This window comes from Poecilia mexicana, unplaced genomic scaffold, assembly GCF_051168715.1.
Source record: "Poecilia mexicana isolate PSO_F unplaced genomic scaffold, ASM5116871v1 scaffold_8, whole genome shotgun sequence".
Lineage (NCBI taxonomy): Eukaryota > Metazoa > Chordata > Actinopteri > Cyprinodontiformes > Poeciliidae > Poecilia > Poecilia mexicana.
The window spans coordinates 5,116,433-5,132,970 of NW_028263377.1; the positions used below are offsets into that span (position 1 = coordinate 5,116,433).

At 40.2% G+C, this 16,538-nt stretch overlaps 1 protein-coding gene across 2 annotated transcripts in view; it reads left to right on the forward strand.

Moving 5' to 3' along the window:
* The first annotated feature begins 4,560 nt into the window (after positions 1 to 4,560).
* LOC106933009 (neurabin-2-like) overlaps positions 4,561 to 16,538 on the forward strand; it is a 30,800-nt gene continuing 18,822 nt past the window's right edge. The window contains exons 1-5 of one of the 2 annotated variants that reach the window (XR_015764070.1): positions 4,561 to 4,802; positions 12,901 to 13,296; positions 13,376 to 13,584; positions 13,661 to 13,993; positions 14,073 to 14,741. Coding sequence is in view for 1 of the 2 variants with exons in the window: in XM_015012027.2 (XP_014867513.2) it covers positions 12,987 to 13,296; positions 13,376 to 13,584; positions 13,661 to 13,993; positions 14,073 to 14,741 (1,521 nt within the window). In the remaining variant the exon portion in view is untranslated. The remainder of the gene's footprint in view (positions 4,803 to 12,900; positions 13,297 to 13,375; positions 13,585 to 13,660; positions 13,994 to 14,072; positions 14,742 to 16,538) is intronic. The other variant, XM_015012027.2, reaches the window with a different exon arrangement.

The window sequence follows — 16,538 nt, forward strand, 5'->3', positions numbered from 1 at the left end:
GCTTGTTGTTGATCACCGTGTTGTCACGGAAACATTCTGGCATTTTCCCAGAAAGCTCGATAACCTTCTTGTGTCTTTCCATCCTGTAGACGGTAAGAATGCAGCGGAGCAGGCCTGGAACACAGCAGCACTTCCTTCCTTCTTCAATGATTCAAACTCAAAGACAAACTGTTGGATTCAGAGGAACTGAGCTCTGAAGAGGTTACAACTAACAGCTGAACATGGATCCTTTTCCTTTCATTTCCACTTATTCTGGGTTTATTTTTCCCCTCTTGGTTAAATTTCTGGTGGATCCCGTTATCAGCAGCAGTTCGGCTTCTAGGAATGTGAACACATTCTTTTCTAGATCTCCCTCCCTCTCAGCCTGGTTTAGTGGTTCTGTTTCTGCTTTGTTGCACTTTTTTTTTTCTAGCTCAAAAAAAGCGAATTTTCATAATCACCATTTAAGATCTGCTCCTATTGTACTCAAGTCATATTTTACTGATGAAATTACGCCTATCTAAAACATTTTAAGTATCTAATCAGATGAAATCTGAGGAAGTCTATATGTTTTCATAACGCTGTTTGTTTTTTGCTTTCATCCGCAGCGTTCAGCCAGTGAGGTTCATGCTGAACACTGGATTTGTTTATTTGTTGGCCGCCTTCTCTTTATGCTTTTGACTCTGGAAAACGGTCAGATCTTTCTAGCATTGTAAGGCACATGTAAGTTATGCTTTTAAGGTCCAGAAAAGATTTCAGAAGGGCACTTTGCTGTTCAAAGGAGACATTTCAGGTGCTCTAGCTCCTCCTACTGTCTATTTTTGCACATTGCTGATAAAAAAGTAACTCAATGTGTGGACTGGACAGGAGTTGCATGCCAGGCCTCCGTCATTTAGCTAGCGCTAGCTTAGTTAGCCCACTTTGCAATGTCTAACACCATAAAACTATACACTTGGAATTAACCCTTTGAGAAAAATCAATGATCTTATTGTTATGTTTGGGTTTCCTACCTCAATAAATAAACTACATTTTGTTACTATGTTATTATTTGATAATAAACTGAGCCATCCAGTTTCCTCGGGTGTTACTGCAGACCTCTAATGTTTTTAAAAATGTGCTCACTTTGACTTTTAAGTTCTTTGGATTATTTAGCCCCTTTTGAACCATATGTTTATTATATCTGCAGTTTTATTGCACTTCAAGAAAATAATTGTAGCTACTGTATTTTGTTTTATGGCTGTGTGTAATTTTTTAAGCAAAATATTAAAAATTAAATACAAATATTTAAATTTTTATTCATTTATTATACTTGTGATTTTAGTTTTTACTCATATCAGTATCTTACATTTTTCTGTATAACTTTTTTTCTTCTCCTCCTCATCCTGAGTGCAGTTTAATTCCAATAGTTTGCTAAATGCATGTTTCTGGTTGTCCCTCCTGTTCAGCTCAGTACAGGAGGGAGTTTTTTTCCCCTTTGTGTTACTATAGTTTGTTCCGATTACTTCCTGATCTTATCTAATGTAAATCACTTCACGTTGAGCTTATTATGTATGGAAAAAGCTGGATAAATATAGACAGGCAGACACAGGAGGGAGCCACATTTCTGCTCCCCTCCTGATGTCTGAACAGAAACTGAAGGAGGAGTGAAGGAATCCGTTCCCATCAAACCGGAAAAGCAGATTTAACACAGAAACCGGTCTCAGGTTTTACAAAAGCACCATTGATTCTCCTCTTCCTCTGCTGGCTCCACCACAGCTCTCACCACGACACGTGTGACAGAAACATGTTACCGTCCTAAAGAAAGCACAGGGATGGACGTAGAATGGGCAGTTCAGCAACAGGTTGGAGACGGGCAGCGTCAGAGCAAAAGGTTCCAGTGGTTTTAGTGGCTGTGCATCAGGAGGCACGCGTGTAAACGGCCGCACCTCCTCTTTTTGTATTATGTAAAACTCCACTCAGCTCCTTCAAACTAGTCAGCAACAATCAGCAAAAATTTGTTTAAAAAATTATTATATTTTTTAAACAAAAAAAAATTGACACATCCATGGACATCAGACAGTTTCTAGGGCTTGACATGTATCCTGCTTATTTTAAGTGGGTATATGCAAATTAAATACATTTTAAAGTGATACCTATGCAACACACACCACTAACTACACCAGTTAGTTTGTTGTTGTTGTTGTTGTTGTTTTCTGGAAAGTCGTGCTCATTGAAGCAACTTTATGTTCAAACACAAGCCCAAAAAATGCAAATCATTAAATTCGCAAGTGACTTTAGAAAAAAACAAGGCCAAAGTTGCTAATAACAAGCAGTTAATACAGGAGCCCAGCTGTGATGACTCCCTGAAGGCAGAGTTTCAGAAAGAGCTGGAGTTTTTAAGAGACAAAAGCAGAAATTCAAGGCATTAAATTACAAAGGTACATTTCTTTTAAATCATAATTGATTTATACAGCATCTTTATAACAACTAAAGGTAACATAGTTACTTGTTTGTGCTATAAATGACCCGGTGTGCTGGAAAACACATAATACTGCCGCTTTAAAGTAAAACTGTGAAGATAAAAAATGAAATCAGTCCAAGGGTCCTATTAGTTATGGTTTCTGTGCCACATTAAATTCAGTTAGTATTATTTCTTTTTAACAGGACCAGTTTTACAGGGACACTGGGCTCTGTTAAAGCCCTTCCCTTCCAGGGTGTACTCCACCTGACCGCTGGAGGGCGCCACCGGCCCCCGGACCTTTCCCCAGAGCCTGCAAGGATAAACGGACACAGAGACGGGATGGATGGAGGTTTTGCTCGGCCTCTCCACTTGGGAAAAACGTCAGTGTGCTGCCCTCCTCTGGCCACATTTGATTACTACAGCTCTAAGCGGTTAAATAAAACACTGAAACATAATAATTATATCAAAGTGCCCACATGAGATGTTGTACCAGGGCAGCCTGTAAGTCTCTGCTGGTACATTTTTATTGCGAACAATTCTGCTTTCATATTAAAATGCCAATTTAAAAAATCTGGGAACTTATGAAGAATTAACAAAAAGAAAAAAAAAAGACATTTGTTGTATAAATTCGAATCCGACGACTTTCATGTTTTTGCATTGAACATTATTACGTTGATTAACATGTACAGTCCATTTCCTACCTGTATTAAACTAATTGTAACATTTTATCATTTCCCTCTGTTTTTTTTTTCTTTCTTTCTTCCAGAGCACTCGACCCGATGAGGGGCCCCAGCCCTTTGTCTGGACGGTGAGGGGCCAGCTGCTCTGCTTTGGCTCTTGGTCCTGACTTCAGACCGCAGGAGGCGGAATCTTCAGGCTGCCTTCTGTCCGCATTTACTTTCATGTTTGGACTTCTCACCCGTCGAACTGAACTCGAACAGCGCTTCATGTATTTGGCCAGCAGATGGCGCTGAAACACTGCTCCAGCCTTTAAAACTAACGGTTCGTATCCGTCTATCTTCTGCTCCAAAACAATAAAAGGTCAGGCAGCCGATGGAGCTACAGGGCCATGCTAAGAAAACAAAATTAAATTACGAGAATAAAGCCATAATATTCAGAGAAGTTGCACTAAAAGGATGCAAGCTTTAAAATTCTATGTCTTGGACCGAGGACGTTTCTGATGGAATCTTCTAGCATGTCACATAAAAACACATTGAAAAAGGTTTAAATGAAATCCTAACCAGAAATCTTTAATAAAATTCCCTAAATTCTGTTACAAATGGGAGTTTCTCTGTGAAACCAGAGCCGGTCCAAGCCAAAAGCAAGTTAAGCTGTTGTTTAGCACTGCAGCAAATGCAGTTGCCGGACCAAATGAGTAACACAGGAAAAAAAAAAAAAGTATATGTTTGCTGTTTATTTTATATTCAAGCAACCTTACAATCCAAAGAGTGCTTTCACCCTCCATACGGTGAAATAAAATTCATTAGAGCTACAAATGTTACGTGACTTGTTGGCAAAAACACATCTACTATGATAATTTTGTTGTCATTTTTAAAGAACCACAGATTTATTTCTATTTTTCACAGACACACATAAAAAAAATGAAAAGATTAAAAAATCACACCAAAACACAGATCTATGCATCGACTTTTGTGGAAATTCATTGCAATTATTCCATGAAGAAAAGATTAATAATAAAACCCCACATTTGTTATTATATCTGTATCTAAAAACATTTGTTGTCTCCGGAGCCTCAGGTTTGAGACCCCTGATCTGATTATATAGCCTTTAAAACTGAGTTAGTAGAAGTTGATCTTTATATGAGAAAAAAAGTCTTAGAATTTCAAAATATGTATATATTTTTTAAGATGTGTTCAATAAATTCTGTTAATTAATTTCCCATGGGGATCAATGAAGTATTTTTAATTGAATTGAATTTATCTGTAATAGACAAATAATTATTACATTCAAAAATGTTTAATTGTCTTATAATTTTCTATTTGTGAGGCAGGCTGGTTGCCATTTATGTAAACATAGCAGCGGTTGAGGTGAACTTGGGGCCCCAATTTCGATTCCACTTCCGCCCTCAAACAATTTTGGACGGGCCCTGGTGCCACACCAAGATTATAATTAGTGTCCGCCATCTGGCCAGTTCTTTACGAACTTTGTGGAGGCCCCCCTGATCAAGAAGGAGAAAGGAGGAGGGAAATGTGAGGTGGGGAGAAAGGGATGGAGGAAAACAGATGATGAGCGAAAGGAGGAGGAGGAGCAGCGAGGAGGCAGGCACTCACAGGAGGAATCAGCGACAACAGCAGGACAATGGGCTGTCTCCGCTCCAGATCATAACGGACACCGGGTTTGCTCCAACTAACTGGATTACCAGGTATGACTTGCGGCGGAACGGGTCACCTTCCGGCTCGGTGTTTTTCTTTTCTTTTTTCTTTTTTTCGTCCCGCTTTTGAAATGTGCTGTTTGTCAGCGGCAGAAGGGGAGGGTGGAGGTGACGGAGGGGGGAAGCTGCAGGAAGGAAGCAGCGCAGTAGCTCAGCAGCAGACACCCAGCGGGGCCTGCTGACCGTCTGCCTCCGGCTCCCAAAGCAGCCGGTGACACCGAATTATTCGGCCGCAGCTCTGGCTGGGCCTCCGCTGCTCGTGTCCGAACCGGGCGGACCGAAAAATCACAGCGCGAGCGCACATCCGGAACGTCCGCTCGCCTGTACAAACGCGCCCCCGCCAAACTCCATTATGAAAATCAGCAATTTGACATTTTTAGCCTCCCCAGCAGAGATGGTTGTCACTGAGGATGTAGATGAACCCGACATTGTTTCTTAATCCATTCGGCTCAAATGATAAGTATTAAAATGCTCGAATTAAAATCAAAATTGAACTATAAAATAAAAAATATATGTATTTTCTATTTTTCTACACACATATTTAGCGATGTAACTGAAAGTAACAAATACATTATGCACAGTCGGGAAAATATACGTAGGTATACATATATATAAAGAAGTGCCTCTACAAACATCCTGACCAGCGGCAGCAGCAGCAGCTTCCTCCCAGCCGCACCAGTCCAGGCCCGGGTGTCTCCTGCACAGATGCGGGGATTGTCGTGGGAATAGACGGACTCATTGTGTTTACTATAATGCGCCTTCTGTTGGACGCTGCGTGTTTGTGACGCACGCAGACGAGCAGCGATGGGGAGATGCTGTGCGGGCATCACTCAGGAGAAAAACACACAACACTGATGTGACCGGAGCTGCTGATGCAAGCAGACAGATGTGACCGGCCAGATGCACATGCGTGTGTGTGTGTGTGCGTGTGTGTGTGTGGGTGTGTGTGTGTGTGTGTGTGTGTGTGTTTGGGATGCTGCCAAATGTTTGATGAGGAGGACAGAAGAGATTAGGTGGGGAAAGATGAGGAAGATGATGTGTTGAAGCGACTTGCACCCGGTGCGCGTGGCATCTGTTGGAGGAGGCCGGGATCCTCTGATATCAGATGCTATAAGAGAGAGAATCTTATGCGCTGGAATCCATGGATTTAGATGACAGAAGTCGCTAGAGCAGAAAGAACTGATTAAAGGGAAGTGCTGGGACAGAAGCAGGGCTTTTACTGCAGCTTTTATGGCATGTAATAAACAGGTTTAAGCACACAATCAGAGCCAGCCCAAGGCATAAGGGAACTATGTAGCTGCTTCAGGCCTTCAACCCCAGTGTGGCACACTGCTCAGTCGGAAAAATAGCTAATAGCTGCTGTAAAAGTTGCTAACTGATGTAATTGCCAAATTTGCATAATTACATCCACATGCATTTGCAATAGGTACTGCAGGATAAACGGATAATATCACAAAGAGGAAGTAAAAGCAGCCCGTGTCTTATTTGTATCAGAGCAACTAAAATAAATCTCAACCGCTACAGTTTTCCATCTTGCCCTTTGTTTTTTTTTTTGCAAAAGATTTTGTTGTGGTGATTTGATGTGATTCCAGTAAAAATCTTAAAAGTGAACATCCCCCCACCCCCACCTGTTACTGAAAGAAAGCTCGTACTTGATTCCTTTTCCCACAAGTTAGCATTAGTTAAACTGTGCCGCCCTGTACATTGATGAAGCAGTTTTGAATTTAACCGCTGAAATTGGTGCAGCGGTTTATAGAAATTCTATTTTAATGGATATTTAGGAAGATACATTATAAAAAAATAGCTAAAGAAAAGTAGTTAGTTAGATTCAAACCCGTTTATAAATTGTGCTCACTCAACTATGTAACTTCAAGGGATGTAACTTTACAGAGTTACATCCCGACCATATAATTTATCTAGTCTGGTTAGTATTTAACTTTATAGCATGTAAAAAAAAACAGCAGCTATGAGTGGGTTGTGGTTAAGGGCATAAAACATCACTAGTAAACAAGCTGGCGTGTAAAACGTTTTCCTTGACAACCACAGCTAAGATGTGTGGTTCGTTGGCAGCTAGTGACTAATTGTTAAGAGGCTCAGCCTGCTATATGTTTGAGTTAAGCGTTAGCACTGTCGCTTAATTAGGTAAAGTTGAATCTAAACTTATATTCTCGCTCCAGCACAAGTACTTTTTCTACCATTCTTCTTGGATTTTTTAATTTTTACTGAGTTGATGTATTAATTTGTAAAACAACCCATACATCATACAGATACCTTTTGGAGGATGTTGAATAGTAGTCATTAAAACTGATTCAATTTTAATCAAACATATTAGTTTGTGTTAAGTTCAATCACTGCAACAAGAAAAAAAACATTTTATTTTGGTGTAGATTAGAACTTAAAGAGGCAAAGACAGATCACCGATATGATTTTATGTTTTTTTTATTAGGAATGATGATATCAACTAGGTAAAAGTCAAGAACTGTCATAAAGCTTGTGGCTAAGAAATAGTCTAGCAAAAGCGCTAAGGTCAAACTTGCTAGCAAGTTGCTTTATTCTTTGTGTGAAGATATAAAAATAAGAAAAGCATTTGTGAAGTAGTGAAATTTTAATCTACTCTAACAAGGTGACATGAAAACCTTTTACTTTCACCACTGAAGTTGTGCCGTTGATTGACAACGACAAGGTCAGTGTAGCTTAGCTTAGTAGCGAGTTAGCTATTCTTATTTGTTTTGTCTTATCCAGCAGAAACCTAAAGGCTTATCGGTTTATCGTAAAGTAATTATATAACAGTTTGCTTCTTAACAAAAATGTTTTGATCTTTTGATCCTGACTTATATCATTAAGAAAGAATTTCATAAAGAACTTAGTAAAAGTTAGTTCGCTTAGCTTGCTAGCAAGTGACTGTCACTAAAGGAGTTAAATCTAGATCCAATCTTAAATTCTTGCTGCAACAAGTCAACTTTCTCAACCACAAGTCTCAACCAGACAAACTTTTATTAGCATTTTAGGTAACACTTTATTTCAAGGGGGGTGAATAAGACTGTCATGACACTTTCATAAACATGACATAACACCTGTCATGAACATGAATAAGTCTTCATGAATATTTATGACTGTTGTCATAAAGCGTCATTTGGTAAATTATGACACTTTTAATACAAAGTTGACATTATTCAAAATGTCTGTTATGACAACTTGACATTAACCAAGAAATCATTACTGTTTAAACTTTACCTTTAATAACATAAAGTTACCTAATTTTTACAGTGCAATCAGTAATACTTTTATAACAAATTTATACCAGTAATGATTTCTTGGTTAATGTCAATTTGTCATAACAAAGACATTTTGAATAATGTCAACTTTGTATTAAAAGTATCATAATTTACCAAATGACGCTTTATGACAACAGTCATAAATATTCATGAAGGCTTATTGATGTTCATTACAGATGTTATGTCATGTTTATGACAGTGTCATGTCAGTCTTATTCACCCCCCTTCAAATAAAGTGTTACCGGGTTTTATAATTATATTCATATGTAGTCATAACACAACACATATAAACATGTCATCCTTACTGTTCTCTGAGAGAGAATAGCTAACTTGCTAGCAAGCTAAACTTCTTAACCTTGAGGCAGCTATTGACAATGAATGACACTTATGTCCGTTTGACTTAACCAATATTTTTAGTTAGGTTGTTATCAAAATGTTTAGGTGGGATTTGTTACCAAAATGAAGCTGCTGGTGTTTTGAGAATGTTCCCATTATTGAGCATATACAAATTAATGTGTGTGAGTAAAAAATATATTTTAACAACTAAAATGTAACACCTGGGGTTGCACAGAGACGCAGTCGGTTGGCCTGTTGCCATGTAGCAAGGAGGTTCAGACTGAAGGAAGTCTACAGGTTCTAATAGAATTCCGTTTAGAGCCACATCAATCCTTGGACGGGTTCTACACGTTCTGCTACCCCCAACTGGGGCCTAGACATACATTTCTGCTAGCTGCCTCTCACCAAACAGCAAAAGTCTCCATCTTTAAACAGGAAGAAAAACAAAGACGCAATTAGGAGTGATCATCCAGGCTGAATAGCAGGAAACAGCTCCAAACCACAGGGAATTAGGAACCCAGCAGGAGGCAGATGGAGTTGTTCTTGGGAGACCACTGCGGCTGTAGTTTGTTGTTTCTTCCTCACCAAAGAAGAAGAGATGCACCAAAGTCACGCAGAGGGGGGGTTACTGGATTCAGCTTTTGTTCTCCTGTGTTTTTCACCTAAAACAGGAGCCACCAGCTTCATGGTAACAATAACAGGAAAGAGGCGAGGAGCCGCGGAGCAGCCGTTTGCTTTTCTTTGTGTGTTTTTCTATGCATATGTGTGTGTGTGTGTGTGTGTGTGTGTGTGTGTGTGTGTGTGTGTGTGTGTGTGTGTGTGTGTGTGTGTGTGTGTGTGTGTGTTTTCCTCTAGGCCTCTGTAAAGATTGTTTGCATCATATTTGCTCCACATGATCAGTGTGCAAGAATCCATTATTTGGCCAAAAAAAAGTGTCACAAGACTGCAGTTGCAGTGTGTATGTGTGTCAGCAGTGCCATCAGGAGCTGCTGTGGGACCAGACAGTAGCGTAAACACTCCTTGCTATTCCCCAGACCGCCTTTAAGCACTGTTTACAATGAGCTGGCATACAAACATGCTTGGCCTTATTTATTGTTCTGCAATTTATCTTTAGATACACCTGTATGAGTTTGATTGCAGTAAATACAACTACAGACTGAGCAGTAACAGATGATAACCTTGAAAAAAGATGCTAGAAAAGCACAGTTCAGGGTGTTATAAGCCTGGCGGGCCATCAGGCTTTACTTGCCCACCCCAACAGGCTAAGTACTGTTTGTTTATTTCAATTTAGGGTTTTTTTTTATACACCAGTAACAAAGACAGTAAAAACGGATAAAGCTAGGTTTATAGTTGACACATTGAACTGGATACGAAGGTTTGCGCACCAATTGTGCCGTCCCTGCATTTGTCCATTGGCCTCACACACTGTTATTTCCAAATTATGATACCTGATGGTGCAGCTTTGAAATTTTGTCATTTACAAATAAAAAGATTTTACACAAAACATTGTGTTGGTGGACTGCCCTCGCACCCCTACCACTGGTTTTCTGGGGTAAACCCTGCAATTTATGAGTTAGCGAGGCTATCTGCTCAGGTAGCTATTTTCATTACAGTCTCTTCATCCATATTAAAAGTCAAATCATTAATTGCTTGGCATACCTCAGCATCACCCACCTGTAAGTAGTAAATTGTGTTTGATCAAGACATCAAAATGTCACACAACCTTTCTCAAGATATCTAGTTTCAGCAAGTCCAATTAAAGACTTTTTAAGGTCTTTTTCATGCCACGTTGAATTATTTTTAAGATAGAAAAAACTGTAAATATAGGGGAGGTTGAGGGATCTTGATAATGAGGCACCGAAAACGCTAAATCTTTGTGGCTCTTGGAGGTGGTGCCATGCTTCTCACGCTACATATAACCCCTGTAGTGCCAAGCTTAAAAGTTTTCTTTGCACAAAATGCACTTAGCCTTGTATGGGTTAGCAACAGAAGTTAAAAAAGCTATGTAGCTAGGTACCAAGAGGATATTAGCAAATAATTGTCTGTAGCTCCAACTGCCTTGAGGCACAGAACACAGTGAATATGTCTGGGCATGACTCAAACTTTTGCCTGAAAGGAAAGTTCCATAAGAAAAAAAAGTACATGTATGAAATCACACAAGATAAAATAGTCCAGTCACAACAAAATGTAAGACCTGTGGTTAACATATTTAAATATCAACTTACTTTTTTAAACTGATTTAAACTGATTAAGGCCTTTATTTTAGATAAATGAATTTAAGACTCTTTATGGATGTTTTTTTTTTTTCAGTAGTGTGATGAAACATGACCCAAATACAGTCTGTATTGGTGACATCATCACCACCATTTCCACTCCATTGATTGAGAACCTGCAAGACCAGTTGAGTTTTTTGGACAGCTCTCAGACAGTGCCTCTTTGGCACTGTTCTTGTTAAGTATGTCAAATTTAGAGCAAATTTATGTTATATGTCCAGTTTAGACTCACTGGTGGTATAAATCCTCACACCTCAGCTGTGATTTTTCACACAAATCCCACAGACACGGCTGAAAAAAATGAGATTCATCCTTTTAACTATTAAAAAGGTCATCGGAGTCTCCAGAATATACATTTTGTGAAAGGATTATCACAATGACAAGCAGCCATGTATTTGTCTGACGGATTACCTTTTGAATCATTTAGTCCACATTCATTATGTGATTCTTACCTTCTGTGAATATATCAGTTTGACACAATTTCTGCTAAAACTATAAACAAAATTACAGGACATAATTTCATTGCTGTTCTCTACAACAGAAATGTCTACTGCAGCTAAAAGTAAAAAGAAATTAATGACTGCATTCATAATAATGTTCTCTATTGTTATAAAAGACATAGGTTAAGCAGTCAGACTATCTGCTCAGTCAGCTTTCAGGCGGTTATTATGTAGATATTACGCCACTGGTTTCTGACCAACTGCCATCTGAATACAGCACTAACATTTTAAGAGTGATGACTGGTGCATCTTAGTTTACACATCATGACCGTCCGTTTTTTATGCAATCCAAAATATTTCTGAACAGCCAACTTTGCATTTTTTGTATCTATACATAATTCGCAAAAAATTATCATGTTTTCTCTTCTAGCCATAAATACGGTATGACGTAAAATCTTAACGGTTTTGAAGACATAACTTTCAAAACCTTGATTAACATCTCATGCATCATACAAGAATAAGAATCCAAGCCGATTGTCTCCATCGCTCAGAAATGGTGTACAGGACAGACAGGGGCAGCTGTAATTGTGCCATGTTTAGAGGACCCTCTGTTTTGTTCTTTATATATGTTTTTATTGTTTTTGTTTATGTTTTATGAAAAATGACAATGTAAAGCATTGTGTTTTGTCATTAGAAATATTCTAACAAAACAAATAGGGGTTGGTCTTTTTGCCGCTTTTGCCATTTTATACCCTTGTGATTTTGGTCATTGTGTTGATCCTCATAAAAAAACAACAACAACAAAAAGACGTTTTATACAATAAATGGCTTGAAGTTATTTTCTATAACCAACTCATCATCTGTTGTTGTGTTTCTATGGATCTTTTCCCTAGCCGTATATTCTCAGCTTATCAGACGTCATTTTCTGAAAGAGTCGACTGGCCCAAACTGGGATCAGAACCAAAATAGACGAATGAAGTGTAAGTCTTCAGATAACAGAAAATAAGTGAAATTATTTGAGAGATTTGAGCATTTCTATAAAGCTTGATCTTCATTATGTACTAAAATTTCTGACAATGAAGTAACAATGAAGTAACATAACTTAGGGCTGGAGGATATGGCTGAGAAACAAATCATGATATAAGAATCTGTATTGGCCGATATCAATAATTACTGATTCATTTTTGTTTTCAATATCTGAAATACTCTCAAACTGGTGGCGTGACCTTTCTTCTGTTATCGACAGTTTTTGCTCCAGCAGCTATGAGGCACAAAACTTTAAATGAAACTGCTGCTGCGCAAGTTACTCAATAGGTTGTTGCTAGGTAACCACAAATTACTCAACTAGTTGTTGCTAGGTAACCACGAGTTACTCAACTAGTTGTTGCACTTACGTAAAAAGTGAGTCAGTGAGTTTAGCTGATGCCACCAACCGTGAGGTTGAGCAGCTAAAGACTTTCCTCTGCCTACATTCCCCAGAATGCTGCGCGGATCTGGATCAGAGTAATACATTTGATCCAGAGTTCTGGATCAGATATATTATTTATTGATACCGACCACGTTGCTATCGCAATGTATATTCTTATTGATTTATTGTCCAGCCCAAGTATAACTTCCTGGGTACAATGTTGTTGGTTTATGAGTAGGAAATAAAATATGGAGGGGACAAAATGGCAAAGTATAGATACCAAACAGCGAAGGGGCAAACTGACCCACAGCAAAATTACCTGACACATATCAACAGCTGTCATTGCTCTGTTTACAGGAGGCGAATGTAAAGCAGCACCAGGATGTGGCCCCCTTTATCCCTGTTAATCTGCCGTTCACCCAGGGGCTTTTGACTTACCAAAAATGATGAAGACTGAACCCCCATCGGCCACAGGGGGGAACGGGGCCTCTGGTGGGAACAACGGCGGTTCCAACCTGCGGAGTCCCTCGCCTCACCGCAATGCCTACGAGGCGGGGCTAGCGGCTCTGAAGAAGGCCACCGACCACCTCAACAATGCCGCCAACGGAGCTCCCAACCCTGGCTCCAAACCTCCCCTTCTCCCCCGCCCGACTGGAAGGGGCAAGCGGTACGGGTCCAACGTCCACCGCATCAAGAACATGTTCATGCAGATGCAGTCTCCAGGTGATGAAGAGGATGGTGCCAAAATGTTAGGTAAGCAGGCTCCTTCAGGGGCACATCCTGATTAGGTCGTTTTAAACTATTTGTTTAGTTAATCATTTGTCATTTGTAGGTAAGGAAGAGGCACTGAAATTATCGATTCCAAGGGCCTCAAGTCTCAATGAGAATGTCAACCACAGCGCCTTGCTGAAACTTGGAGATTCAGTCTCAGAGAGAGTCAACAGGTTTGACTCTAAAACAGGATCAGAATGTGGAAACTCATCTTTTGGTCTGTCCAAGCTCCAGGAGACCAGGCGAATCTTTGAACAACGAACTCTACAGGTTAGTTCCTCAATATGTCGGCGTCCTCTAATCCGTTTGCCCTAAGGTTTGATACTGATTGGTGTTTCTTTGTCAGGAGAAGCAAGCCGCTACCAACCGCATCTTGCTGAAAAAGGAGCGTGCTTCGGGCTTTCAGGACAGCCGTCTAGACGTTGTGGCCCGCTTTAATGGGTCAACAGAAGCTCTAGACCGACTGGACGATCCTCCAGCGCCCAGTCCTGCTACCCTTCCGTCTGCTGCGGCTTCGGTTGGCCCGAGTGAGGCGGTCAGCCCCACTGTGAGCCAGCTCAGCGCGGCGTTTGAAAAGGGTGACGTGCAAAACAACCTCTACCTCCCCCAGCGTCGGTCAGCCCCTGCCTTAGCGCCAAAACCCAAACCTCCAGCTAAAGGAGATGCAGCTGAAAAAAAGGTAAAAAGTGTTGAACACTTGCATAAAAAAAACCCCTTTGAATTAACTGAGTTAAAACAGATCTTTCTTGCATTCAAAGGCACATTCTGTTGGTAAGGAGGCCAAAAAGGAGATAACAGCAGAAACAACAAACACCACAGCAGCTGTGCCACCGGAAGCAGCAGGTTCTGTACAAAGGAGCGCTGCAGGACAGGCTACATGCCAAGAAAACGATGGGTTTGGACTGTCATTAGACCACTACTTAAACTCATCAACGCCTTCGATTACAGTGACTGTAACGTCAGCCTCATTCGAGGCAAAATCTGAGTCCCAGGTGGAAGGAAGCGAAGAAACGGATTCAACTATGGTGGAGTCCCAGGCCAAAGAAAAGGACGTGTCCAATGAGGGAACCGGAGGAACGTTGGTGCAGGCTGAGGTTCATGTTTCACTAGAAAATCGGGAGAAAGAACCTCCGCCTTCCTCCGGCGAGACAGAAGACTCTGAATGGAGAGAAGCAGAAGAGGACGAGAACGACGAGGACGGCTCGCGCAGGGAGGATTACTCGGAGGGAGATCTCATAGAAATCAGTGCTTACAGCGGAATCGGCGAGGAGGATTCAGGGGGAAGCCAGCTGGACGACGAGGATGACGAAGAAGACGAGGAGGCATATCAGCCGGAGAGCAGTTGCTCCGAGATGCCCGGTCTCCCCGAAGAAGAGGAGGCCCCGCCGCCCAGCAGAAAGATTTGCTTCAGCACAGACCCAATCAAGGTCAGTTGGTGTTTGCTGTCCTCCAGTCTCTACCTTACAGGTCATTAAAAAGTACATTTTACACGTTAGAAGACGCTGAAATTTGGGTAAACAGGTCAGGGAGAATGTTGTGGAGCAGAAACAGTATGGCTCAACTTCAAACCTTGTGGACAGGAAAGCTGTTTAAAGTTTATGGAAAGATGGATGGAGCAAGAAAAGGCATTGGAGGCTGCAGCAGACTTTAGACAGGGGTGAGGTTCACCTACAGCAGAACGGATCAAATATTATCTGTTAGAATGTCCCAGTCAAAGTCCAGGCCAGTCTGTTGCAAGCCTTATAAATGGATGCTCAGAAATGCTCTCCAGTTTGAAAAAGCAGCAAATCTTTGAGTCTGTAGATGTCCAAAGTTGACAGAGACATAACGCAACTGACTTGCACATGTAATAGGAGTAAAGGGGGGTTCGGAAATGTACTCTGGAAAAATATGATCAACTAATCATCAGAATTAAGTGATTAATTCTGACGATTAATCACTTGATTGGATAAACTAAATTTGTACATTATGCAGATTTTTCATTAATCCATCTCAGCTTATACAATATTAAAAAAATATAAATAAACACATTATTCAGCTCTTTTTTAAAATGCAATAACATAGCATTCCTTAATGAATGTTTGCTCACAAGCAAACATTAATTTTGAAAATGAGCAAAATTAATGCTCATTTCAAAAATTAATGAACTGAACAACTTGAAAAACAGTGCAAGTATTGCCAAGAGCAAAACCTAGCAGCATGACTTGGGTTCGTGAAGTCTTACTGGATCAATGCTTAAAGTGTCTAGTTTCTACTGAAAATATCTTATCCCTTGAAATAAGACAAAACAAGTAACTTTCCAGCAAGATGTAGCAGCTTGTTTTAAGTCAATAATCCCACAACACTGAGGAAAAAAATACTAGTTATACGTGAAACAATCTGCCAGTAGAACAAAACATTTTCCTGTGGGAAGTTAGTTATAAGTTGGTTTTATTTCAAGTAACTAAGATATTGTTGCACTAGAAACTAGACCAAAATACTTGATAAGATTTTGCATGTGTGCAGGTCAAGCTTGCTGAAGTCTTGTCTAAAAGAACATGTCATTGTCGTTTTTCATTCCTACGTTAACGCCACGAGGCTTGAACTTATTAAAAGTGGCTCCATGAAGCCGTTCTGTTATCCTTTGACATTTCTGCACAATAAAATTATTGAGCCACAGTGAGACGGAAAAAAAATCACCCACATCTCTGTCCCATATATGTATGACATTAAAGATAGTCCTGGCACTTGTTTGCATCCAGTTAGAGCCATGATCTGAATGAACTAAGATGTCCTTTGGAAAGATGAGAGCAGATTTATTATGTTGTATTTGACCAAAGTACACAGCTTCATGTTTGGAAAAACCAAACGAAGCATGTTGGCACAAACACAATGCATGGTGGTGGAGGACTCATGCTGTGGGCTCATTTTGAAGCCCTTGCCGTCATTGAGTTGACCACGAATTTCCTGTGTGTCAAGACCATGTCTGAAAGTTAAAGCTCGGCCCAAACTGGGTCACTCAGTGGGACGGTAGAGCAGGATGACTGAAGAAGAAAAACCCAGACTCCTCAGACTCAACGGAAAAACTGTGTAGAAATAAATGTTGTGAAACTGAACGATGCTTCGAAAACAAGAGATACGAAGGTCTTGTAGCATAACAGAGACGATGACTGCCTCACATTACTGACTCAGGAGGTGTTTCTGCAGGCTGCTGAGTCATGCTTATTTTTTTATTTTATTTGTGC